Source organism: Aquila chrysaetos, unplaced genomic scaffold (assembly GCF_900496995.4).
Source record: "Aquila chrysaetos chrysaetos unplaced genomic scaffold, bAquChr1.4, whole genome shotgun sequence".
In the NCBI taxonomy this organism is placed as follows: domain Eukaryota; kingdom Metazoa; phylum Chordata; class Aves; order Accipitriformes; family Accipitridae; genus Aquila; species Aquila chrysaetos.
The window spans coordinates 1-25,794 of NW_024470407.1; the positions used below are offsets into that span (position 1 = coordinate 1).

The 25,794-nt window shown below is 71.5% G+C and overlaps 3 protein-coding genes across 3 annotated transcripts in view; 1 reads left to right on the forward strand and 2 right to left on the reverse strand.

Moving 5' to 3' along the window:
• Nucleotides 1-9: 9 nt before the first annotated feature.
• SKIV2L (Ski2 like RNA helicase) lies at nt 10-8,009 on the reverse strand (the record flags this gene model as incomplete). The annotated part of the gene is given in 21 exon segments (XM_041121964.1): nt 10-178; nt 267-385; nt 915-1,026; nt 1,188-1,298; nt 1,799-2,011; nt 2,117-2,216; nt 3,446-3,592; nt 4,143-4,249; nt 4,340-4,424; nt 4,500-4,646; nt 5,335-5,480; nt 5,843-5,962; nt 6,038-6,210; nt 6,415-6,468; nt 6,578-6,652; nt 6,738-6,852; nt 6,925-7,042; nt 7,362-7,471; nt 7,666-7,773; nt 7,775-7,788; nt 7,976-8,009. Coding segments are annotated over 21 exon segments (2,362 nt in total), but the record flags the coding sequence as incomplete, so codon positions are not given.
• A 177-nt stretch (nt 8,010-8,186) lies between these two features.
• NELFE (negative elongation factor complex member E) lies at nt 8,187-12,514 on the forward strand. The gene is given in 11 exon segments (XM_030006987.2): nt 8,187-8,445; nt 8,772-8,844; nt 9,179-9,324; nt 9,763-9,837; nt 9,959-9,993; nt 10,077-10,222; nt 11,073-11,095; nt 11,097-11,218; nt 11,886-11,940; nt 12,031-12,133; nt 12,430-12,514. Coding segments are annotated over 11 exon segments (936 nt in total). The 5' UTR covers nt 8,187-8,370; the 3' UTR covers nt 12,513-12,514.
• CFB (complement factor B) overlaps nt 12,496-25,794 on the reverse strand; it is a 17,551-nt gene continuing 4,252 nt past the window's right edge. Inside the window, 28 exon segments of the mRNA XM_030006989.2 lie at nt 12,496-12,897; nt 13,192-13,241; nt 14,480-14,579; nt 14,581-14,613; nt 14,706-14,809; nt 14,888-14,967; nt 15,725-15,750; nt 15,752-15,876; nt 15,963-16,080; nt 16,593-16,690; nt 17,275-17,412; nt 17,724-17,825; nt 18,109-18,261; nt 18,824-18,962; nt 19,962-20,098; nt 20,604-20,699; nt 21,246-21,419; nt 22,236-22,422; nt 22,783-23,018; nt 23,107-23,254; nt 23,429-23,569; nt 23,694-23,960; nt 24,089-24,138; nt 24,231-24,366; nt 24,835-24,926; nt 25,020-25,096; nt 25,166-25,316; nt 25,412-25,523. Coding sequence (XP_029862849.1) covers nt 12,751-12,897; nt 13,192-13,241; nt 14,480-14,579; nt 14,581-14,613; nt 14,706-14,809; nt 14,888-14,967; nt 15,725-15,750; nt 15,752-15,876; nt 15,963-16,080; nt 16,593-16,690; nt 17,275-17,412; nt 17,724-17,825; nt 18,109-18,261; nt 18,824-18,962; nt 19,962-20,098; nt 20,604-20,699; nt 21,246-21,419; nt 22,236-22,422; nt 22,783-23,018; nt 23,107-23,254; nt 23,429-23,569; nt 23,694-23,960; nt 24,089-24,138; nt 24,231-24,366; nt 24,835-24,926; nt 25,020-25,096; nt 25,166-25,316; nt 25,412-25,523 — 3,417 coding nt within the window. The 3' untranslated portion in view covers nt 12,496-12,750.

The window sequence follows — 25,794 nt, forward strand, 5'->3', positions numbered from 1 at the left end:
TACTGGGGTGCCCCCGCGTCCCCCCACCGCGTCCCCGTACCGGGGCGTCGCGCCGCAGGGGGAACTCGGAGAAGCTTCGCCGCATCATGTCCTCGACGCGCAGCGCCTGCGCCCGCAGCAGGTTGAGGATCATGGAGTAGGTCAGGCGGAACTGGGACTGCAGGCGCGTGGGGCGGCCCTGGGGGGGGGACACGGCGGGGGGGGGGGTCACAGCGGGGCGGGGGGACGCACTGGGGACACGGCGGGGGGGACGCGCGGGGACCCACCAGCATCACGCGGTGCAGGTCGGCCATCTCGGGCACGGGCCCCTTGCAGAGGATGATGACGGTGCCGGTGGAATCCAACCCCCGCCGCCCCGCGCGCCCCGACATCTGCACGTACTCCCCTGGGGGAGAAGGCGGGGGGGGCCCTGAGACCCACAGCCTGCCCCACGGCTGCCCCACGGCACCCACATTTGCACGTACGCCCCTGGGGGAGAAGGCGGGGGGGGCCCTGAGACCCACAGCCTGCCCCACGGCTGCCCCACGGCACCCACATCTGCACGTACGCCCCTGGGGAAGAAGGCGGGGGGGGCCCTGAGACCCACAGCCTGCCCCACGGCTGCCCCACGGCACCCACATCTGCACGTACGCCCCTGGGGGAGAAGGCGGGGGGGGCCCTGAGACCCACAGCCTGCCCCACGGCTGCCCCACGGCACCCACATCTGCACGTACGCCCCTGGGGGAGAAGGCGGGGGGGGCCCTGAGACCCACAGCCTGCCCCACGGCTGCCCCACGGCACCCACATCTGCACGTACGCCCCTGGGCGCACGCGTAGGAGGCGGCCACGGGACGGGCACCGAGACCCCAAATGCTGCCCCACGGTGCCCCACAGCCCCACGGCTGCCCCACGGTGCCCCACGGCCGCCCCCTTACCGGGCAGGAGATCACGGAAATTGTTGCCGTCGTGTTTGCGGATGGAGTCAAAGACAACGGTGCGGGCCGGCATGTTCACCCCCATGGCGAAGGTCTCGGTGGCGAAGAGCACCTGGGGGGCCGAGGGGAGATGTGGGGGGCCAGGGGGGCCACCATGGGGCAGGGGAGCCCCGCGTGCGGACGCAGGGCCTCTCACCCAGCCCCACAGCGAGCCCCTCCCCGAGCGGCCCCCCCCCAGCCCCACAGCTGCCCCACGGCTGCCCCACGGCGCACCTTGACCAGCCCCTGGCTGAAGAGCATCTCCACCACCTCCTTGAGCAGGGGCAGCACCCCGCCGTGGTGCACCCCGATGCCGCGCTGCAGCAGCTCCGCCAGGCGCAGCACCTGGGGGGGCGGACGACGCGGGGGGGGGGGTCAGCGACCCCATGGGACCCCCAGAACCACCCCACAGACCCCGCAGCTCCCCCAGCCGTGGGGTGCAGCCCCCCACCCACGGCACCCATGTCCCAAAGAGCCCCCTTCCAGACGCCCAGCCCCTTGAGCCCCCCCGGAGCCTCTCATCTCTTTTCTAGCCCCTCTTACAACCCCCACAGGCCCTCAAGTCCCCCCCCAGATCCCCCCCCTGTCCCTTCAAGCCCCCACAGCCCCCCACAGAGCACCCCCTGGAGACCCCTTGGCACTTCAGGCTCCCCCTGAAGCCCCCCACACCCCTTCTACCCCCACATAGAGCTCTCCAGATCCCTCCCAGCCCCCCATAGCGCTCCCCACATCCCCTTAAACCCTTCTAGAACTGCCCCCATCCCTTCCAGCCCCCCCCCTAAAAACCCCACGTCCCTTTCGGCCCCCCTCAGAGCCCCCCCTACAGCCCCTCAACCCCCCCCCACCTGCGGCAGCCGGCGGTCGGAGCCGCGCAGGCGGGCGATGCAGCGCTGGAAGAAGAGCCGGATCCGGCCCTTCTCGGCGCTGGAGACCAGGTCGAGGGAGCCCAGCGCGTCGGCGTGCTCGTCGCACCGGCTCCGGGAGAAGGTGAAGGCAACGACCGGCAACTGCTCCCGCTCCCGCAGCAGCCCCAGCAACGCCAGCCAGACCCCCCGGTCCTGGGGAGGGGGTACAATGGGGTGAGGGGGGTTGCAATGGGGTAGGGGGGGCCCGCTGCAGGACCACCAGCCTGCCCCAAAGCCCCTCAAACGCCCCCCCCCGACCTGCCCGGGGCCGGTGCCCCCCATGGTGGGCTGCTTGGCTCCGAAGGTCTGCGCGTGTTTGCTGGTTCGTTCCTTCTTGGCCTCCACGGCCGCGTAGTACCTGGGGGGCAGACGTGGGGCTGGTGGAGGGGGGAGCAGCTGGGGGGCCGGGAGGAGCACCGGGGTGGCAGCCAGGACGGGCAGAAGCAGCTCTGGATCGTGTGGGGCCACCCCAGGGCCTCCGTGGGGCCAGCCGTGGGGCAGGACCTATCTGGCACTGAGCGGGACCACCCCACGATTCCGGGGCTGGCTGTGGGGCAGGGCCCGATCCGGGCTGTGTAAGGCCACCCCAGAACCTCTGTGGGGCTGGGTACGGAGCTGGCTACGGGGCAAAGCGTGCCTCGGGCTGTACGGGACCTTTCTATGGGGCTGGTTATAGGGCAGGACCGCCCCAGGACCGTTACAGGGCCAAACGTGGGGCGGAACCCCCTCAGACCTATATCGACGACTCCTGTGGGACTAGCTGTGGGGCAGAGCCAGCTCGGGGCTGGGCAGGACCACCCCAGGGCTGCCGTGGGGCCAGGCGTGGGGCAAAACCCCCTCAGACCCATGTAGGATTCTCCTATGGGGCTGGCCATGGGGCAAGGTGTGCCTAGGGCTGTACAGGACCCTTCTATGGGGCTAGCTATGGGGCACGGTGTGCCTAGGACTGTATAGGACCCTTCTATGGGGCTGGCTGTGGGGCAAGGTGTGCCTAGGACTGTATAGGACCCTTCTATGGGGCTGGCTGTGGGGCAAGGTGTGCCTAGGGCTGTATAGGACCCTTCTATGGGGCTCGCTATAGGGCAAGGTGTGCCTAGGGCTGTACAGGACCCTTCTATGGGGCTAGCTATGGGGCACGGTGTGCCTAAGGCTGTATAGGACCTTTCTACAGGGCTGGCTGTGGGGCAAGGTGTGCCTAGGGCTGTACAGGACCCTTCTATGGGGCTAGCTATGGGGCACGGTGTGCCTAGGACTGTATAGGACCCTTCTATGGGGCTGGCTATAGGGCAAGGTGTGCCTAGGGCTGTACAGGACCCTTCTATGGGGCTGGCTATGGGGCACGGTGTGCCTAAGGCTGTATAGGACCCTTCTATGGGGCTGGCTATAGGGCAAAGTGTGCCTAGCGCTGTATAGGACCCTTTTATAGGGCTGGCTGTGGGGCTGGCCATGGGGCAGGGCCCGCTCAAGCCTGTGTGAGACCCCCCACAGGGTCTCCGCAGAGGCAGCAGCGAGGTACCGGTGGGTGGGGGCAGCTACGGGGCAGCCGTGGGTCGCCGTGGGGCAGCCGTGGGTCGCCGTGGGGCTCACCCCTGGGTGCTGAAGTTGCCGCGGGCGTCGAGGAGGAGGAAGAGCTGGTGGCGGGTGCGGGGGCTGTTCCCGGTGTAGAGAAAATGCTCCAGCGGCACCGGGCGCTGCCGCGTGCTGATCACCCGCAGGCGCCGGCGCTTGGTGCGGCTGCGGGACGGGGCGGAATCGGGCAAAACAGGGCTGTGAGGGGTCCCCGCGGCCCCCCCGCCATGTGCCCCACACGCCCCTCAGCCCCGTGACGCCCCCAGATCCCCCCGTCGCTGCCCCACATTGTTACCCCCCCTAGAGCAGCCCCCCAACCGGCTCGTGGCGCCGAACGCCCCCCAGCCCCCCAACATCCCCTCCGAGCCCGGCAGGCCCCACACACCCCCTCCAGCCCCCCGTGCCCACCCCAGGGACCCCCAGCATCCCCCCAGGCCCCCCCGCTGCTGTTATGCCCCTCCCCCAGAGCTGCCCCCCAACAAGCTCATGGCCCCCCACACCCCCAATAACCGTCGTAGGGACCCCCAGCCACCTTCAGACACCCCATAGCCCCCCAGGCTCACGCCCAGCACCCCCCCCGGCCCCTCTCAGCCCTCCCCCAGACACCCCACAGCCCCCCATGTCCCCCCCCAGCACCCCCCAAACACCCCATAGCCCCCCATACCCACCCCAAGGACCCCTAGCACCCCCCCCAGAGCACCCCCCCCAAACCTACCCGACCCACTGGGCGAACTCGAGGGCGTTGGGGATGGTGGCACTGAGCAAGATGAGCTTGACGTGCTCGGGCAGCATGATCAGCACCTCCTCCCACACCACGCCGCGCTGGTGGGGGGTCCAGGGGGTCGGGGGGGGTCCAGGGGGTCGGGGGCCCCCCCTGAAACCCCCCCCAAACTTTTCCAGATCCCATCTCACCTCAGCATCGTTGATGTAATGCACCTCATCAAAAATGACCCACTCCAGCTCCCGGATGACGTCAGAGCCGTTGTAGAGCATCGATCTGGGGGTGGGTGGGTGTGAGATTTGGGGTGCCAGGGCCCCCCCAACCTCCCTCCGGCCCCCCCCCGGGGCTCACCGCAGGATCTCGGTGGTCATGATGAGGCAGGAGGCCTCGGGGCGCAGCTGCACGTCCCCCGTCAGCAGCCCCACGTCCCCAAACGTCATCTTGAAATCGCGGAACTTCTGGTTGGAGAGTGCCTTGATGGGGGAGGTGTAGATAGTCCTGGGGGGCACCGGGGGGAGGGTCAGACCCCCCAGAATGTCCCATGGGGAGGGAGGGGGGCACTGGGAACTGGGGGGGGGGGGGGGCAGGAAGGAGTAGAACATGAGTGCTGCGAGAGATTTGGAGTTGAGAGAGAATTTGGGGAGGTTTTGGGGGGGAGGGCCAGAGAGGATCTGGGGACCCCAGGGGGGTTTGAGGCCCCCCGGGGAGGTTTTGGTGGGGGGCCATGAGAAGATCAAGGGGGGCCCAGACAGGATTTGGGGAGCCCCAGAGAGATTTGGGGCAGCCAGGGGCAGCAGTCAGTAGAAATGCGAGCAGCCCAGGGTGGGTGCAGATGGGTCGGGGGAGTGCCGCGGAAGTTTTGGGACCCCCTGGGAAGGTTTGGGGGCTCCAGGGCAGATCTGGGGATGCCCAGGAGCGGCTCGGGGACACTTTGGAGGGACCCCCAGGGAGGTTTGGGGGGGACCCCGAGGCCGGAGGAGCCCAGCGGGGTCTTGGGGCGCTTCACGGCCCCCTGAAGGCTGCGGGGAGAGGTCTCGGGGGACATCACAACGCGGCAGGGCATCGTCCACACCTCGGGCTGACGCTGGGGACTCGAGGGGGGACTGAAGAGAGTAGAGGACCCCGGGGGGGTGTTGGGGTCCCTCGGGGGGGGCACCGCCCCCCCCCGAAGCTGTCGGGGACCCACCGGGTCATGTGGCGCTGGGCCAGGGCGATGGCGTACTCGGCCACGGCGGTTTTGCCGGCCGAGGTGTGGGCGGCCACCAGCAGCGAGTGCCCCTGCTCCAGGCACAGCACGGCCTGCTGCTGGAAGGGGTCGGGCACGAAGGGCCACTGCGGGGGGGGGGCAGCGTCAGGGGGGGGGGCAGCACCGCCCCAGCCCCCGCCCGAGGGTCCCCACACCCTCCGCGGGGCTCCCCGTCACCCCAACGCCCCCCCAGTGCCTCCGCATCCCCCCCACGTTCCTCATCCCTGCCCCCCCCAGCCCCCAGCGCTCCCCCCCAGACTTAACCCCCCCCAGCACCCCAACAGCCCCCAGAGCCCCCCCAAAATCCTGCGGGGCTCTTCTGCTGCCCCCCCAGCAAAGCTCAGGGACCCCCAGAACCCCTCCCACCCCTCCAGACCTCTCCCTTCCATGTCCCAAAGCCCCCCCAGGACCCCCCCAATGGCCCAAAGCCCCCCCAAGGCCCCCCCACCTTGAAAGCGGGGTCAGGGATGCGCTGGTCAAAGTCCTCCACGGGGGTGCTGGCGTCGATGGGGATGGCCCACTGCTCCTCGGGGGGCTCCGGGGGGGGGGCGGGGGGCTCCACCGCCTCCTGGGGGGGGAGCAGTAAGCGATGGGGGGGCACAGGGACCCCCCCCGCCTCGCTCCCCCCCCCACCAGCACCCACCTTCAGCAGCACCTCCTCCAGGCTGTCGGCGTGGCGCAGGGGGGGCGGGGGGCTGCCCCCCGCCGGGGGCTGGGTGTCCCCTGAGCCCCCGTCGGCCTCGTCCCCCCCCAGGTCGAACGTGTCGAGGGTCTCCAAGAGGCTGGAGAGGGACAGCGGCCCCCCCCGCCTCGCCGCTGGGCGGGGCGTGAGATGGGGGGGGGCCCTGCATCCGCGCGGGCTCTGCCCCATGGATCCACATGGCCCCGGCCCCCCCTCAGGCAAAACTACCCCTCAGACATAAAGCTGCCCCCTCCAGTGTGTAAAAGCACCCCCTCCCTCTCTGGAAACCCCCCCCAAATTATGAGGGTCCACCCACCCCCCCCCCAGCGCTGCTCTACCTGGGGGTTTGTAGTCGACGCCACGTTTCAGCCCAGGGGGGGTCACCAGCAGGTCTGGGGGGGGGGGGTAAAGGACTAAATTAGGGTGGGGGGCACCTCAAAAGGGGGTGGGAAACACCCTTAAAACGGGGGACACCCCAAATTGGCGGGGGGGGGCTCCTACCAGTCTCGAAATCGACATCCTCCTCCTCATCCCCGTGGGTGCGGATCTGCTCCAGGCTGGGCTCGTCCAGACCCCCTGGGGGGGCACAGGGGGGGTTGGGGGGGCCCCAGAGGATTTGGGGGGGTCCTGCAGGGATTTGGGGGGGGGGGGGGGGCTTTACCTGGCCAGAAGGGGAAGTTGGTGGCATTGCCCCGCAGGCTCTGCCCGGGGGGGCCGGGGGGCCGGCGCAGCGACAGCGAGTTCTTGGCTGAGAGCCCCACGTCGGGCAGCAGCTCCTGGGGGGGGGGCATGGTAAGGACCCCAGCGCCCGGGTGCCCCCCCCCACCCTCCCCGCCTGCCCCCCCCACCTCAGTGAAGCCCCTCAGGGCGCCGCTGTGGGGGTCCCGCTCGGCCCGCAGCCCCCCGGCCACCGGGGTGGGCTCCAGCGCAAAGAGGGCCCGGGGCTCCGGCGCCCGCTGCCACCACCTGGGGGGGGGGGGCAAAATAATGGGGGGGGGTCAGGGACCCCCCCTGGGGTCATCCCCCAGCCCAGGGACCCCCCCAAACCCGCCCCATCACCCACCCACAGCCCAGGGACCCTCCCCCAGCTGTAACCCCCCCCCCCCACTGCCATGGCCCCCCAAAACCCTGTGACCCTCCCCACAACCCACAGACCCCCCCAGCCTCAAGCAGCCCCCCCAAAAGACCCCCCCCCCACAGCCTCAGAGTCCCACCCCGAGCGAAGGGACCCCCCTGCCTTCAAGCAGCACCCCCAAACCCACCCTGAGACATCCCCCCCCAATACCTGCGGGCCCGCTCGTGCTGATGGGGGGGCAGCCACTCGGGGGTCCCCAAAAACCGCTGCTCCAGCTCCGACACCGGGGGGGGGGCGAAGGGGGGCAGCCCGTGGGGCAGCTGAGGGGGGGGGGGGGGAGTTGGGGTGCACGGGGGTGCGCGTGTGTCCCCCCAATGGGCACCGGGGGTGCCATGGGGGGGGGGGGGCACCGCAGGGGGGGACCCCGGGGGGTCCTTCAGCCAAAGGGGGGGGGCGTAGGGGGGGGGGGCGGCACGGAATCGGGGTGCGGGGGGGCTGGGGGGGGGTCACTCACTGTGGACCGCGGCGGGGGGGCTTCCCCCGGCCCCGGGGGTCCCGTCAGCAGCTCGAAGCGCCCGGCGCAGCCCAGCTCCAGCAGCGCCAGCGGCAGCTCCAGGGGCCCGCGGGGGGGGCAGCGCTGGGGGGGGGGGGGCGGGCGGGGGGGGGTCAGGGACCCTCCGCGACCCCCCACCGCCCCTGAGCCCCCCCCCCCAGACCCCCAGAGCCCCGCCAGAGCCCCGTATCTGCCTCAGCCCCCCTGCCCCGAGCCCCCCCGTGACCCCCCCCAGTCCCCCCCTGCCCCCCCGGGGCCCCCCCCGCCCCACCGATCCGCTCCAGCTCCATCCCGGCGAGCAGGCCGCAGCGGCGGGAGCGCCTCCGGGTCACGGTGCCGCCGCCTTCAGCGCCGGGCGGAAGCGCTGCTGGCAGCCGGGCGGAAGCGCTGGCAGCCGGGCGGCTTCCCCCCCCACCGCCTACCGGAAGCGGAGGAGGGGCGGCCCGCCTCCGCCAACCAGCGGAGGGCCGACATGCAAATGAGGGCGGGGCCGCGGGACGGGTGGCGGTGAGGGACACGCGGGGCCGCCGCGCTGCCCTCTGGGAAGGCGCCGCTTCCTCCCGCCTCCCTCCGCGCTGCGGCCTGCGCCGTTGCCACGGAAACCGCCTGATCTCTCGCCCCCCCCCGCGTCCCCCCCCCACTCGTGTCCCCCCGCGTCCCCCCACCATGCTGGCGCTGCCCCCGGGGCTGACGGAGGAGGAGGAGGCCCTGCAGAAGCGCTTCGCCAAGCTGCGGAAGAAGGTGAGGGCCATGGGGGGGGGGGCGGGGGGGCTCTGGGGGGGCTGGGGGGGGGGGGCTGGGGAGTTATGGGGAGCCGGGGGGTATGGGGAGGCTATGGGGCTGGGGGGGGCACAGGGATATGGGGGGGCTCTGGGGGGGCACAGAGTTATGGGGAATCGGGGGGGAGGGGCCACGGGGGGGGGGTTGTTGGGGGGCTGGGGGGGGCTCCGTGGGGGCGGGGAGTTACGATGGACTATGGGGGAGCCATGGGGGGCTATGGGGGGGGTCCTACGGGGCTGTGGGGGTCCTGGCCCGCCTTGACACCCCCCCAATCCCCCCCCCCCCAGAAAAAGGCGCTGCTGGCGCTGAAGAAGCAGCAGAGCTCGGCCGGGCAGAGCAGCCAGGGGGGCATCAAACGCTGTGAGGGGGGCCCTGTGGGGATGGGGGGGGGGCCTGGATGCCTGGGTCCCCTGGGGGGGGTCTCCTGGATGCTGGGGTGTCCCATGTCCCCCCCCGACAGCAAGGTCCCCGTGGGGAAGGGGGGGCCCCCCCCCCCAAGACGCCTGGGTCCCCTTGGGGGAGGGGTTCCTGGGGGCGTCCCATGTGTCCCCCCCCCGACACCAGGGTCCCCATGGGGAGGGGGATCTCCCAGGAGCCTCACACTACCCCCCAGCTGCCGGGGTCCCCGTGGGGAGGGGGGGTCGCCCCGTTTGGGGGTCTGACGCCCCCCCACCGCGGGTCCCCCCCCCCCCAGCCATGTCGGACCAGCCCCCCGTGGACACGGCCACGGCCACGGAGCAGGCGAAGCTGCTGGTGAAGTCGGGGGCCATCAGCGCCATCAAGGCCGAGAACAAGAACTCGGGGTTCAAACGGTCCCGCACGCTCGAGGGGAAGCTCAAGGTGGGGACCCCCAACGGGGGGGGACCCCCCTGAACCCCCCCGGACCCCCCAGACACCCCCAAACCTCCCCGTTACTCCTCTGTGCCACCCAGACACCCCCCAACGGGTCTGGATATTCCTGGGACCCTCCCCAGCCCCCTCCTTGGGGCCCCCCTAGCCCCCCCCCCTTGGGGACACCCCCAGACCCCTTCTCTCTCCCCCTGGGGCCCCCCCAGAGGCCCTGGGGCTCCCCCAAACCCCCCCAGGGTGCCCCGTTGCTCCCCCCCTGCCCTCCCCGGGGTCCCACAGCCCTCCCAGCACTCCCACCGTCCCCCCAAACCCCAACGAACCCCCCCCAGACCCCTTGTACCCCCCCGGGACTCCCCCAAACACCCCCCACTGCTCCCTGAAGCCTCCCCCGAGGTTTGGGCCCCCCCTCACCCTGTGTGTCCCCCCCAGGACCCCGAGAAGGGCCCGACCCCCACGTTCCAGCCTTTCCAACGCAGCATCTCTGCCGATGACGACTCACAGGAGGTACCGGAGCCCTGGGGGGGGGGGGCTCCCCTTGGAGCGGGGGGGTCCCCTTGGAATTGGGGGGGCCCGGACGCCGGGGTCCCTCCCCGTTACCAGCCCCCTCCCTCCCCTTTCCCTGCAGTCGCGCCGCCCCCAGAGGAAATCGCTGTACGAGAGGTGAGCGGGGACCCCCCCCCCCTTTTGCTCTGGGACACCCCCCCCCCCCACAGCTAACCCCCCCCCGTGCCCCCTCCCCACAGCTTTGTGAGCGCCAGTGAGCGGCTGCGGGAGCCGGAGGGCGGGGGGGGCCGGGGGGACCCCCCCGAGCGGGGGGAGCGGCGCCTGGACTGGGAACAGGAGCCGGAGCCGGAGGAGCGGAGCCGGGAGCGGGACGGGGTCTTCCGCAGTACGGGGGGGGCAGGGCCCGGGGGGGGGGCCCAGACACCAAGGTGCTGGGGGGGGGTCCTGGGTCCCCTGAGTGGGGGCAATCCTGGACACTGGGGGGGTCCCCAGGGGTCTGGGGGGGTGTCCCAGGTCCCTGGGTGCTGGGGGGGAGGCCCTGGGGGGTCCTGGACCCCAGGGTGCTGTGGGGGGGGACCCAGGGACCTGGGGGGGGCACAGACCCTGAGGTGCTGAGGGGGGGGGATCGTGGGTCCCTGAGTGGGGGCAAGTCTGGACACTGGGGGGGTCTCCAGGAGTCTGAGGGGGGGTGTCCCAGGTCCCTGGGTGCTGGGGGGAGATCCTGGGGGGGTCGCAGGCCCCAGGGTGCTGGGGGGAGGTCCCCAGGGGTCTGGGGGGGGGGTCCTGGGGGAGTCCCGGACCCTGGGGTGCTGTGGGGGGGGACCCAGGTACCTGCAGGGGGGGGGGGTCCTGGGGGGGTCCCGGACCCCGGGGTGCTGTGGGCAGGGGGGGTCCCAGGTCCCTGGGTGCTGGGGGAGGATCCTGGGGGGGGTCCCAGACCCCTGGGTGCTGTGGGGGGGGACCCAGGTACCTGCGGGGGGGGGGGGTCCTGGGGGGGTCCCGGACCCCGGGGTGCTGTGGGGGGGTCCCCAGGGGTCTGGGGGGGCTCCCGGACACCGGGGTGCTGTGGGGGGGGACCCAGGTACCTGCGGGGGGGGGGGGCGCCCTGGGGGGGTCCCGGACCCCGGGGTGCTGTGGGCAGGGGGGGTCTCAGGTGCCGGGATCCCCGGAGGGGTCCCCCCCCCCGGGGTCCCGGACACCTGGGTCCCCCCCCGAGCCCCCCGTGTCCCCCCCAGGGTCGGACTCGTTCCCCGAGCGCCGCCCCCCCCCGGAAGGGGAACACGCTGTACGTGTACGGGGCGGAGCTGAGCCCCGAGCTGCTGCGCGGAGCCTTCGGCCCCTTCGGAGCCATCATCGACCTCTCCATGGACAGCCCGCGCAAGTGGGCGGGGCTCGGCGGGGCGGGGCGGGGCTGGGGGAGCGTGGGGTCGGGGGTTGGTGGAGCTCAGGGCTGTGGGTGGGGCTAAGGGCTGTGGGTGGAGCCAGAAATCAGGGCGGGGCTAAATGTTAAGGTGGAGTTATAGTTTGGGGTGGGGCTTGGACTGGGGTGGGGCTAAGGGCTGTGGGTGGAGCCAGAAATCAGGGCAGGGCTAAATGTTAAGGCGGAGTTATAGTTTGTGGGTGGGGCTGGGGTGGGGCTAAGGGCTGTGGGTGGAGTCAGGTTTGGGCAGGGCTAAATGTTAAGGCGGAGTTATAGTTTGTGGGTGGGGCTGGGGTGGGGCTAAGGGCTGTGGGTGGAGTCAGGTTTGGGCAGGGTAAGAGCTGTGGGCAGGGCAATGGATTGTGGGTGGGGCTACAGTTTTGGGGAGGGGCTAAGGGTTGTGGGTGGGGTTATGAGCTTGGGTGGGGTTAGGGGCTGTGGGTGGAGTCAAGTTGGGGTGGGGCTAAGAGTTGTGGGTGGGGCCATGAGCTGGGTGCACCACCTGGGGCATGGGCAGGGCAGATGGGGTGTGGCTGGGCTGACGTGGTGGGCGTGGCCAAATGGGGCGTGTCTTCAGGCGTGGCCTGTTGTGACCCACCCACCCCTCCTGTCCTTCTCCCCCCCTCAGCTGCGCCTTCGTCACCTACGAGAAGATGGAGTCGGCCGACCAGGCCATCGCAGAGGTGGGGGGGTGCCGGGGGGCCCTGGGGGGGTCCTGAGGAGTTTGGGGGGTCCCTGCCCCCCACCCCTGACCCCCCCGTGTCCCCCCCCAGCTGAACGGGGCGGTGGTGCAGGACGTGCAGCTCAAGGTCAGCATCGCCCGCAAGCAGCTGCTGCTGGACGCAGCCACCGGGAAATCGCTCTGGGGGTCCCTGGGTGAGTGCGGGGCGGGGGGCAAAGGGGGGGGACATGGGGGGGGCGGGGTCCCACAGGGTGGGGGGGGTGACGGGGGGGGTCCCTCGGGGGGGGGGGCGACGGGGGGGGTCCCTCGGGGGGGGCTGGTGGGACTCCCGGCGAGCGAGACACCTGTAAAAGAACATCCCCCAGAAAGGAAGGTTCCTTATAAAGAAAGGTGGGGGGGCCTGCCCACAGCCCCCCCGGACACCTGGGTCCCCCCCCGGGGTCCCCCCCAGGTCCCTGACCCCCCCTTTTCCTCCCGCCCCCCCCCCCAGCGGTGAAGAACAGCGCCAAGGGCTCGCACCGGGACAAGCGCTCGCAGGTCGTGTACAACGAGGACCTTTTCGGGGGGCAATAAAGGAAAAACGAGGCTGCGCCCCCAGTTTATTGTCCCGGTTGGGAGCGCCGCGCGGGCGGGACCCCCGATGACCCCCCCGACACCCCCCGGACCCCCCCCACGTCGTCCCCTGGCGCGGGGCGGGCAGCTCGGGTCCCCCCCGTGTGTCCCCCCCGTGTCCCCCCACACCCCCCCCATCCCACAGCCGGCGGCTGCCTCGTGCCCCCCCCCGCCACGTGTCGCGACGCGTCGCGACGCGTCACGGGAGGAAGCCCAGGTCCTCGTCCTGCAGCCGCCCCCGCAGCCAGGGCAGCACCTCGAAGACGTTGATGTGGAAATCCCGGGCGAAGGCGGGGGCGCGGGGCTGGCGGCAAACGTCCAGCACCCCCCAACTGATCACCCCCACCTGGGGGGGCACGGGGAGGGGTCACCCCGCGTCCGGCACCCCCAGCTGATCGCCCCCACTCCCAGTATCCCCAGTGACACCCCCCTGGTATTTCCAGTGCCCCCGAGTAACCCCCGTGCCCCCCAGTATCCCCTGTGCCCTTCTGGTATCTCTAGCCCCCCCCCCCCCCCCCAATCCCAGTCCTCCCCAGTATTTCCAGTGTCCCCCCCAGTATCCCCTGTTCTCTCTAGCATTTCCAGGCCCCCCCCCAGTATCCACAGTCCTCCCCAGTGCCCCCCCAGTATCCCCACTGACCTGGAAGTAGCGCTTCCCCCAGGTGACAACAATGGGACCCCCGGAGTCACCTGTTGGGGGGGGGGGGAATGTGAATGGGAGGGCACTGGGATATACTGGGATGGATGGGGATGCCTTGGGCTGCAGGAGGGGGACGCTGGGGGGATACTGGGATGCACTGGGAACTGGGACATACTGGGAGGCACTGGGATGGCATTAAATAGCACTGGGACATACTGGGATGGCATTAGAGGACACTGGGGCATACTGGGAGGGCACCATGGGTTATGGGGAGGTACTGGGATAGCACTAGCATATACTGGGACCTATGGGGATGGCACTAAAAGGCAGTGGGGCAAACTGGGATGGCACTAAGGGTTACTGGAAGGCACTAGGATAGCGTTAGGGGATACTGGGAGTTACTGGGATGGTAGTAAGGGTTGCTGAGAGGTACTGGGATAACGCTTAGGCACAATGAAACTTACTGGGATGGCACTAAAAGATACTGAGACATACTGGGATGGCCCGTAGAGGTACGGAGGTATAGCAAAAAGCACTGGGATGGCACTGGGGGCCACTGGGTTGTACTGGGATGCCATCAGCGGGGCAGCGAGGCATACTGCGGGGTACCAGAGGTGCACTAGGATGTACTGGGACACACTGGGGGGCACTGGGATGGCACTAAATAGCACTGGGACATACCGGGATGGTATTCGAGGACACGGGGGCGTACTGGGATGGCACTAAGGGTTACGGGGAGGTACTGGGGTAGCACTAGCATATACTGGGACCTATGGGGATGGCACTAAAAGACAATGGGGCAAACTGGGATGGCACTAAGGGTTACTGGAAGGCACTAAGATAGTGTTAAGGGATACTGGGATTTACTGGGATGGCAGTAAGAGTTACTAGGATGTACCGGGACAGCACTTAGGAACAGTGAAACTTACTGGGGTGGTACTAAAGCATACTGAGACGTACTGGGATGGCCCTCAGAGATACGGAGGTAAAGCAAGCAGCAGTGGGACGGCACTGAGGGCCACTGGGATGTACTGGGATGCCATCAGCGGGGCAGCGAGGCGTACTGGGGGGCACCAGAGGTGCACTAGGATGTACTGGGACGTACTGGGGGGCACTAGCACAGTCCTGGGATGTACTGGGGGGGGCGAGGATAGTACTGGGGGGCACTAGCACAGTCCTGGGATGTACTGGGGGGGGGCGAGGATGGTACTGGGGGGCACTAGCACAGTCCTGGGATGTACTGGGGGGGGCGAGGATGGTACTGGGCTGTCCTGGGGGGGGCACTGACCGCGGCAGGCGTTGGGGTCGACGTAGGGCTCGGTGCCGCCGGAGCAGAGGAACCGGGGGGTGACGACGTCCTCCAGCGCCAAGACGTTGGCGTAGGGGGGGGGCCCGGAGCGCGTCGGCCTCGCAGGGACCCCGCTGCGGACAGGGGCGTCAGGGACGGGCGGGGGGGGGACGGATGGACACGGGGGGGGACGCGGACAGACGGACACGGGGGACGGGGACCCCACCTGCTCCCCCAGCTTGAGGTGGACGGGGCGTCGCTGCAGCTCCGAGGGGCCGCGGGGGGAGACGAAAAAGGCACCGAGGTTCTTCTCGGGGAGCAGCAGGCGGCCTGGGGGGGTGATGGGGGGGTCAGGGGTACGTGGGGGGGGGGGCGCTTGGCGGGGGGGGGCATGTGGGGGGGGCTCACGGTGCTCATCGCAGGTGCTCTGGTCCGGCGGCAGCCGCAGCGCCCGGGAGGCACCTTCGGTGCAGGGCAGGCAGAGGGGGCTGGGGGGGACGGGGGGGGTCAGCGCCCCACACCCCCACCCACGGCCCCTCTCTGCCCCACGGATCCCCCTCTCGGACCCACAGACCCCCCGTCCCCTGTGGATCCCCTCCCTGCCCCACAGATCTCCCCCACAGACCCCCGGCTGCCCTATGCATCCCCCCCTCTGCTGCAGAGACCCCCCACCCCACGGCCCCCCCACCTTTGCCCCACGGACTCCCCACTACCCCACAGCCCCCCCCGACCCATGGACCCCCCCCCCCTCTGCCCCACAGAGCCCCCTCTCCCCCACGGACTCCCCACTACCCTACAGACACCCCCCTGACCCATGGACCCCCCCACCCCACAGAGCCCCCCCTCCCCCACGGATCCCCCACTCTGCCCCATGGACTCCCCACTACCCCACAGCCCCCCCAACCCATGGACACCCCCCCGCTCTGCCCCACAGAGCCCCCCCTCCCCCACAGCCCTCCCCCTTTGACCCACAGAGCCCCCCCTCCCCCACGGATCCCCCACTCTGCCCCACGGACTCCCCACTACCCCCCCTGACCCATGGACCCCCCCCTCTGCCCCATAGAGCCCCCTCTCCCCCACGGACTCCCCACTACCCCACAGACACCCCCCGACCCATGGACCCCCCCACCCCACAGAGCCCCCCCTCCCCCACGGATCCCCCACTCTGCCCCACGGACTCCCCACTACCCCCCCTGACCCATGGACCCCCCCTCTGCCCCACAGCCCCCCCCCCCGCCCCCTCACCGCGTGGTGGGGCTGGGGGGGCACCGCGGTCTCCAGCTGCACCAGGGCCACGTCGTAGTCGTAGAACTCGGGGACCCCCCGGTCCCGCCGCCCCCCCAGGTCGTACCGGGGGTGCAGGAAGAGCCCGGCCACCTTCCGCTGCACCCGCGGCCCTGCGCGACGGCGACGGGCTCGGAGGGGACCCCCGCGCCGGGGGGACCCCCCCCCCCCCCCCCGCGGCCCCCCCCGCCCCACGCACCCGCTTCCACGGTGACCCACGGCGCCTGGTCGTCCACGTGGAAGCAGTGAGCCGCCGTCAGCACGAAGTAGGGGGACACCAGGGACCCCTGGCAGCGCTCCTGGCCCTTCTCGGGGCGCTGGGGGGGCGCGGGGGGGTCACGGGGGGGTCCCCGACCCCACGGGGGTCCCCTCGACCCCACGGGGGTCCCCGTGCCCTCCCCGTGACAGCGCCGTGTCCCCATACGTGTCCCCCCATTCGTGTCCCCCGTGTCCCCCCATACGTGTGTCCCCCCATTCGTGTCTCCCCCATTCGTCCCCCCCACCTGTGTCCCCCCCCGTACGTGTCTCCCCCATTCGTTCCCCCCGTGTCCCCCCCCGTGTCCCCCCCATACGTGTCTCCCCCATTCGTCCCCCCCCGTGTCCCCCCCATACGTGTCTCCCCCATTCGTCCCCCGTGTCCCCCCCATACTTGTCTCCCCCCATTCGTCCCCCCATATGTGTGTCCCCCAATACGTGTCCCCCCCATACGTGTCTCCCCCATTCGTCCCCCCCCGTGTCCCCCCCATACGTGTCTCCCCCCATTCGTCCCCCCCATACGTGTCTCCCCCACCTGTGCCCCCCCCGTGCCCCCCCGTGCCCCCCAGCTCACAGTGACAATGATGGTGACGTGCCAGGGGTTCCTCTCCCGGTCGCTGGCGCTCTTGAACTCGTAGGTGAGCCCGCAGAGCCCCATGGTCTCGCTCTCGTCTGGGGGGGGGGCACTGAGACTTGGGGGGGGCACGGGGAGGGGGACCCTGCAGGGGCTCAAGGGGGACTCAGGGGAACGTCTTGGGGGGGGTTGGGGTCCCCAGGGATGTTGGGGTTACCTGGGGGGTCCTGGGGGGTGTTTTTTTTGGGGGGGGGGCTTCACCAATCATATGGTGGAAGGCCACGGGGGGGTGTTGGGGGTCCCAGGGGGTGTTTTTTTGGGGGGCCCCTCACCGATCATGCGGTGGAAGGCCACGACGGGGGTGTGGGGGCCCCGGGGGTGTTTTTTTGGGGGGGCCCTCACCGATCATGCGGTGGAAGGCACGACGGGGGTGTGGGGGCCCCGGGGGTGTTTTTTTGGGGGGGCCCTCACCGATCATGCGGTGGAAGGCCACGACGGGGGGGGGGGGGGCCCCGGGGGTGTTTTTTTGGGGGGGCCCTCACCGATCATGCGGTGGAAGGCCACGACGGGGGTGTGGGGGCCCCGGGGGTGTTTTTTTGGGGGGGCCCTCACCGATCATGCGGTGGAAGGCCACGACGGGGGTGTGGGGGCCCCGGGGGTGTTTTTTTGGGGGGGCCCTCACCGATCATGCGGTGGAAGGCCTCCTGCAGGTCGGGCAGCCCCCGCAGCAGGAAGACGTGCTGCTCCCCGTCCTTGTGCGAGGCCAGCGCGTTCAGCGTCTCCACGTGCACCGGCGACCCCACCCCGAACGCGTACACGTCTGACGGGGTGGGGAGGGGGCGTCAGCGGGGGTCCCAACACCCCAACCCTCACCGGGGCTCTGCAGCCCCCCCAAAACCTCCCCAGACCTCCCCAGCCCCCTGCGGTCCCCTCAATCCCCCCCAAAGCCACCTGCCCCCCCAAACTTCCCCAAGGCCCCCCCCAAACCCCCCACAACCCCCAGCCCCGTGCATCACCCCCCCTAAGCTCCCCCAGCCCCCCCAGCCTGCCCCAAACTCCTCCGTCCACCCCCAGCCCCACTGACATCCCCCGAGCCCCCCAGCCCCCCCCCCCCCAATTCCCGTCCCCCACCCAAAAAGTCCTCCCGGTCGTTGCGGGGGTCCCGGCCGATGCTCAGCAGCTCCCGGATCTGGTGGATGACGGGGACCGGGGACCCCCCCATGTTCACCCGGCCTGGGGGGAGCACGGGGAGGGGGTCACAGAGGGGCTGGGGGGGTCACAGAGGGGGTGGGGGGGGTCTCATGGGGGGGGGGCAGGGGGCCCTGAGGGGGATTTGGGGTCTGGGGGGGATCCCACAGGGGATCCGGGGGGGCCTTGGGGGGCTTTTGTGGTCTGGGGCATCCCAAAGGGGGGGGGGCTGGGGGGGATTTTGGGGTCCATGGGGGGAATTTGGGGTCCTGAGAGAGTGCGGGGGCTTTGGGGAGGGTTTGGGGGTCCCAAGGGGGGGGGGTCCCACCGTCGGTCATGATGACGAGGACGTGGCGGGTGCTGTTGGTGACCGGGGGGGGCTGCAGCCCCCGCAGCTGCTCTGCCCGCTCCTGCTGCACCAGCAGCTCGTAGACGGCCTTGAGGGCGGCGTGGGGGTTCGTCCCCGGCTTCTGCGCATGGGCTGGGGGGCACGGGGGGGTCACTGCACCCCACGGAGCCCCCCCGAGCCCCATAGCACCCCACAGAGCCCCCCCCCAGACCACTATAGCCTCCCGTAGCACCCCCAGGACCCCACAGCAGCCCACGGCACCCCATAGATCCCCACTAGCACCCCCAAAACCCCCAGAGAACCCCCCAACCCCCTCAACACTTCATAGAGCCCCCCAGCACCCCATAGAGCCCCCCAGACCTCCATAGTCCCCCACCAGAAGCCCCCAGACCCACATAGCCCCCCAAAGACCCCCATAGCCCCTCCCAAGACCACCCGCAGACCCCATAGTCTCCCATAGCTCCCCATAAACCCCCACCAGCACCCCCAAACCCCCCCCCAACCCCCATAGCACCCCATAGACCCCCCCCAGGACCCCTACAGCCCCCCCAAACCCACCCAGACCTTCATAGTCCCCCACCAGAAGCCCCCAGACCCCCGCCGGACCACCCCACAGTCTCCCATAGCCCCCCATTGAGCCCCTCAGGACCCCATCCCAGGACTGCCCCCCCCCGCGCCCCCCCAGCCCCCCCACCTGCGAAGGGCAGCTCCTCCAGCAGCTTGCCCACCGAGGCCCCGTCGGCCGCCTGCGGCTCCATGGGGCTCAGCACCACCCGCGCCTCCGTCCCGAAGGTGACGATCCCATAGTGGGGGGCTGCCCCATAGCTGGCGATCTGGGGGGGGGGTGATGGGGGGGGGTCACGGGGAACACGGGGGTTCGGGGGGACCTGGGGGGGTCAGAGGTCGGGGGTGCCAGAGGAGTCCGAGGGTGGGATTTGGGGGGGTCCTGGGGAGTCCGATGGTGGGATTTGGGGGGGTCCTGGGGAGTCCGAGGGTGGGATTTGGGGGTTCTGGGGAGTCTGAGGGGGGATTTGGGGGGGTCCTGGGGAGTCCGAGGGTGGGATTTAGGGGGGTCTGGGGAGTCCAAGGAGGGATTTGGGGGGTCTGGGGAGTCCGAGGGGGGATTTGGGGGGTCTGGGGAGTCCGAGGGTGGGATTTAGGGGGGTCTGGGGAGTCCGAGGAGGGATTTGGGGGGTCTGGGGAGTCCGAGGGGGGATTTGGGGGTCTTGGGGAGTCCGAGGGGGGATTTGGGGGGGTCCTGGGGAGTCCGAGGGTGGGATTTGGGGGGGGTCTGGGGAGTCCGAGGGTGGGATTTGGGGGGTTCTGGGGAGTCCGAGGGGGGATTTGGGGGTTCTGGGAGTCTGAGGGGGGATTTGGGGGTCCTGGGGAGTCCGAGGGGGGATTTGGGGGGGTCTGGGGAGTCCGATGGTGGGATTTGGGGGGTCTGGGGAGTCTGAGGGAGGGATTTGGGGGGTCTGGGGAGTCCGATGGTGGGATTTGGGGGTTCTGGGAGTCTGAGGGGGGATTTGGGGGGGTCCTGGGGAGTCTGAGGGGGGATTTGGGGGGGTCTGGGGAGTCTGAGGGGGGATTTGGGGGGGGTCCTGGGGAGTCCGAGGGTGGGATTTGGGGGTTCTGGGGAGTCCGAGGGGGGATTTGGGGGTTCTGGGAGTCTGAGGGGGGATTTGGGGGGGTCTGGGGAGTCTGAGGGTGGGATTTGGGGGGGTCTGGGGAGTCTGAGGGGGGATTTGGGGGGTCTGGGGAGTCTGAGGGTGGGATTTGGGGGGTCTGGGGAGTCTGAGGGGGGATTTGGGGGGGGGGTCTGGGGGTGCCACCTTCTCCACCAGCTCCCTGAGGGCGTTCCGGGCGTCCCCGAAATCCTCGGGGCCGATGCTCTGGGACGCGTCCAGCACCAGGTAAATGTTCAGGGCGGCTCCGGGGCTCAGGCGGATCCGACGCTTTTCCGTGGGGCCTGGGGGGGGGGGGGGGGGGGCAGGGGCACGCTGCGACCCACCGCGACCCCCACCAAGCCCCACGGGGACCCATGGAGTCCCCCCAAAATCCCCACTGGGACCCACAGCACCGCATGGCGACCCCCACCGAGCCCCTCCAGACCCACAGAGCCCCACATGGACCCCCCAGCCCTGACCCACGGTGACCCTTGGACCCCCACGACTCCCTGTGCCCCCCACAGACACCCCGTGGCCCCCCCATATCCAAATACCCCCATAGCTCCCCAGCCGCATGGCCCCCATCCCCCCAGTGCCCCCCATAGCCCACCTTCAGTCCCCCATAGCCCCTCATGGCCCACCAGCCCCCCCAGCCCCCCCATAGCCCACCTTCAGTCCCCCATAGCCCCTCATGGCCCCCCCAGTGCTCCCCATAGCCCCCCTTCAGCCCCCCCTAGATCCTCATGGCCCCCCCTCAGCCCCCCCATAGCCCCTCATGGCCCCCCCCCAGCCCCCCTTTTCCCCCACCCCTGGTGTCGTTGGCCTCGGCCACCTCCACGGTCTGGGCGAGGGAGGCCAGGAAGGAGGCAGCCACGTCCTCGGGGGTGTCGAAGGAGTTGGGGTCTGGGGGGGGGGGGGGCACCGGGTCACCCCCCTGCTCCTGACACCAACCCCACCCCACATGAGACCCCCTCCCCACAGCCCCTGCCCTATAAGGGTTCTCTGCCCACGATAAGGGACCCCATAACCCTCATAGGGCCCCCCCATATCCCATAGAACCCCCCCCCACCCCACAGGGCCCCCGGGACCCTGCACCCTCTGGGCACCCCTCCCCCCCCCCCCCGACCATCCCATGGCTCCCAACAGCCCCCAGGACCCCCCCCAAAGCCCATCCCCGTGGTATCAGGGCTCCAGATCCTCTTACCCCACCGATCCCCCCCCAGCCCCTCACCATGGCGTTCGGCCTTCAGCCCCCCCACCATACCCCACAACCCCCTCCAGGACCCCCCAGGACCCCCCCAGAGCCCATCCCCGTGGTATCAGGGCTCCAGATCCTCTTACCCCACCGATCCCCCCCCCAGCCCCTCACCATGGCGTTCGGCCTTCAGCCCCCCCCCGTACCCCACACCCCCCTCCAGGCCCCCCCCCAGACCCCCCCCAGCCCCTCACCGCGGCATCGGGGCTCGGTGCCACTCCAGACGCCCCCCTCCAGGCAGCGCCGCTCGGCCGAGCCCACCAGCTGCAGCCCGGGCGCGCAGCGGTACCGGACGCGTCCCTCCACCCCGTAGTCCGACCCCTCCTTGGTGGCCCCCGGTGGGACCCCCGGGGCCGGGCAGGCCCCCGCTGTGGGCAGGCGTCGGGGTGTGACATGGGGGGGGACACGGAGGGGGGGACACGCGGGGATGCTCGGGGATGCAGGGAGGCTCGGGGGGACGCGAGGGCGCTCGAGGGACGTGGCGGGGGGGACGTGGGGACGCTTGGGGGGCCACAAGGATGCTCAGGGGACGTGGGGGGGGGGTACAGGGGACGTGGGGACACTTGGGGGGACATGGGTGTGGGGGGCGGGGGGACACTTGGGGGGCACAGGGGCATGGGGACGTGGGGGGACACTTGGGGGGCGCAGGGGCATGGGGTTGAGGGAGATGGGGACACTTGGGGGGCACAGGGGCATGGGGACGGGGGAGATGGGACATGGGGGGACACTTGGGGGGCGCAGGGACATGGGTGTGGGGGGGCGGGGGGGACACTTGGGGGGCGCAGGGGCATGGGGACGTGGGGGGACATGGGTGTGGGGGGTGGGGGGACACTTGGGGGGCGCAGGGGCATGGGGTTGAGGGAGATGGGGACACTTGGGGGGCACAGGGGCATGGGGACGGGGGAGATGGGACATGGGGGGACACTTGGGGGGCGCAGGGACATGGGTGTGGGGGGCGGGGGGACACTTGGGGGGCGCAGGGGCATGGGGACGGGGGAGATGGGGACGGGGGGGGGATATGGGGGGCAATGGGACAGGAGATGTGGGGACAAGGGGGGGGATGCTCAGGGGTGAGGGGGACGCGTGGGGGACACCCGGGACGCCCAGGGGATGTTGGGGGGGCCCGGGGCGGACCGAGGGACAGGCAGAGACAGGCGCCCCCCCCCCGCCCTGCGCCCCCTCACCGCCATCGTCGCAGACGGGGGTGGCCCCCCCCCCAGCGCCCCCCGGGGCCGCAGACGCGGACGTTGGGTCCCCGCAGGGTGAAGCCCCCGAAACAGCCGAACTCCAGGCGGGAGCCGGGGGCGTGACGCCCCCCCCGCGGCCAGAACCAGCCGTGCTCGAACTCCAGCGGCGCCGGGCACCAGACGGCTGGGGGGGGGGACACGGGGGGCACCGGTGAGCCCCATTGCCCCCCCCAACACCCCCCAGCGACCCCCTGACCCTGCGACCCCCAGAGACACCCAGAACCTCCCGGGACCCCCCCAGGGACCCCCTGGCCCAAACTACCCCCCCGGGACCCCCAACGACACCCCCTGGGACCCCCAGGACCCTCAATGACACCCTGGGACCCCCCCCCAGTCCCGAGAGACACCCTGAACCCCCCCAGCCCGATAGAGGCTTCCAACCCCACCCCAACCCCCGTGTCCCCCCCAGGGACCCCCAATAACGTCCCCCGTGACCCTCCCTGTCCCCCCAAGGACCCCCCAGCCCCCCCCCGCAGAGACCCACCTTGGCAGCGGGGGGTGACCCCCCCCTGGCAGGGGGTCCCAGGTCCCCTCGGGGCTGCAGCGCCGGAGGCCGGTGGGGAGGGGGGTGCTGCCGGGGGGGGCAACGGTAGCGCAGCCCCTCTCCCCCCGCCACCAGCTCCCCCCAGCCCCCCGCGATCGGCACCAGCGCCGGGTCGCAGCGGGGGGGGTCTGGGGGCAACGTGGGGGGGGTCCCGGGGGTGGCTGCCGTGGGGCTGCCTGTGGGGCGGGGGACACCGTCAGCGGGGGGGCGAGGGGTCTGCGGGGCGGCCGGGGGGCGGCCGGGGGGGCTGGGGGGGGCACCGACCGTCGGCGGGGGCCAAGAGGAGCAGGAGGGCGAGGAAGGCTCCCGCCATGGCCGTGGGTCCGAGCCCGTCCGTCCGTCCGTCCGCGGCCTCTGTGGGGCCGACGGGGCCGGGGGGGGGGTTGTGAAATACCGGGCCCCCCCCCGCGGCCTACGGGAAGTCACAGGTTGGGGGGGGGGGGTGGGGGGGTGCTGGGGCTGCCCCGCACCCCGGGGTTCCCAGCCGTCCGGGAGCCCCCCACCCCGGCCCTACAGGGGACCCAGATGTCGGGGAGCAGCCCCCCCCCCCCCCCCCAGGACGCCCCCCCCAGGGGTCCGGACCCACCTGCCCCCCACCTCGGGGTAACGAGGCCTCATTAACAGCAGCTGCCGCTAACGAGGGTCCCACCCCGAACTCCTGGATCCCCTGCTCCAACCCCCCCCCCCCATAATGGACCCAGATGTTCGGGGGGGGGGCAATCCTGCTCTGCCCCCCCAGAAGACCCAGGCACCTGGGTGCACCTGCCCCACCCCCACCCGCCGGCACCCAGCCAAGCCATGGGTGCGGGGGGGCTGGCCCCCCCTGCCGGGAAGAGGCGACACCGCGACACCCTAGAAGGAAGCTCACGGCGGGGGGGGGGGGCACAAGCTTTATTGTGGGGGTGGGGGTCACGACCGGGGTCGGCGCTAGCGCAGGGGGGCGAAGGCGAGGACCCCCCCCAGGTGCCGGCGCAGCCACGGCTGGACGCGGAAGAGGCTGATGTGGAAATCGCGGGGTCGGTGTCCGGGGGGGGCCGGGGGTCGAAGCAGGACCCCCCCCGACCGTGCGCCGTCCCCCCCCGGCACGGGTCGAAGGTGCCCCAGCTCACCACCCCCACCTGTGGGGCAGGCGTGGACCCAGGCCTCCGGGCACGGGGGACCCCGGCGTCCGAGCGCGGGGGTCCCCGGCGTCCGGCTTTGGGGGTCCCGGCACCAGGGACCCCCCGGCGTGGGCCCCCCCCCTCACCTGAATGAAGCGGTGCCTCCTCTCCAGGAACAGGGACCCCCCGGACTCCCCTGGGGGAGGCAGAGCGCGGTGGGGGGTGGGAAGGTGCCAGGACCCCCCCCCCCCCCCCCCCCCCCCGCACCCCCCCATCGCCCCCACTCACCTTTGCAGGTGGCGGCCTCGGGGGGGCCCCCGCTCTCCTGCCCCGAGCAGAGGAACCGATCGGTCACCACCTCCCCCAGCGCCGCTTCGGCGTAGGGGGTCCCGGGCTGCGTCGCCCCCGAAGCGCAGGCGGCCCACTGCGGGGGGGGGGACACCCCGGAACGCCTGCGTCACCCCCCAGCACGCCGGGGTCCCCCCCACACCCCTGGGTCCCCCCCAAACGCCTGGGTCCCCCCACACCCCTGGGTCCCCCCCAGAACGCCGGGGTCCCCCCCCCACACCCCTGGGTCCCCCCCCAAACTGCTGGGTCCCCCCAGCACTTTGGGCTCCCCCCAAACCCCTGGGTGCCCCCTGAGCCCCTGGGTGCCCCCAAACACCTGGGTCCCCCCCAGACTCCCAGGTCTCCCCGAATGCTGGGGTCCCCCCCGAACGCCTGGGTCCCCCCCAAACACCTGGGTCCCCCCAAAACCCCTGGGTCCCCCCAAATGCCTGGGTCTCCCCTCAGACTCCCAGGTCTCCCCGAACCCGTGGGTCCCCCCCCCAAACGCCAGCATCCCCCCCCAAATACCGGGGTGCCCCCCCCCCCAGGACGCCGGGGTCCTCACCGCCTCCTGTCTCTTGATCTGCACCCCCATCCTCTGCGGGTCCAGGGAGACGAACTCAGCCGGGACCCGGGGCCGGCCCAGCAGCTCGGCCTCTGGGGGGGGCAGGGGGGCAGGCTCAGCACCCCGGATGCCTGGGTACCCCCCCCGACGCCTGGGTGTCCCCCCCCGGACGCCGGGGTCCCCACCTTGCTCCTCGCAGGTCATCCCCGGTGGTTTCCTCATCGCCCGGTTGGCGTCTTCGGTGCAGGGGATGCAGACGCGCCTGGGGCGAGAAGGGGGGTCAGGGTGCCCCTGGGGACCCCCCCAGTGCCCCCCCCCCCCCCCCGCTCACCTGGGGGTCCCGCGGGTCCCCACCTCCCGCTCCAGCTCCACCAGGGCCACGTCGTAATCGTAAAATTCGGGGATCCCCCGGGACACCCCAGCACGGACGTCGAAGTTCTCGTGGAGCACCCAGCGCTGGAGGGGCACAAGGTCCCCCTCCCCTGCGCCCCCCAATCCCCCCCATCAGCCAAACGCCAGGGTCCCCCCAGAGCGGGGGGGTGGGCAGGGGAGCGGGGGTCCCCCCCGAGCATCCTACCCAGGTCGGCGGTCCAGGCGTGGGGCGCGGGGCCCCCCAGGAAGCAGTGTGCCGCCGTCAGCACCCAGCGGCCCCCCACCAGGGACCCCGCGCAGCGCTGCTCCCGCCCTGCCTGCGGCACCACCGTCAGCACCCACGGGTGACGGGGACCCCCCCAAGCGGGGGGGGGTCCCAGACGCCTGGGTCCCCTGGGAGGGGGCTTGGGGGGAGGAGGGGGGGCCCAGATGGCTGGGTCCCCAGTGGGCTGCGGGACCCTCCAGACGCCGGGGTCCCCAGTGAGCACTGGGGTGCGGGACCCCCCTGAGACACCTGGGTCCCCAGTGGGATGTGGGACCCTCCCCAGACACCTGGGTCCCCAGTGGGACGTGGGTCCCCCCAAACGT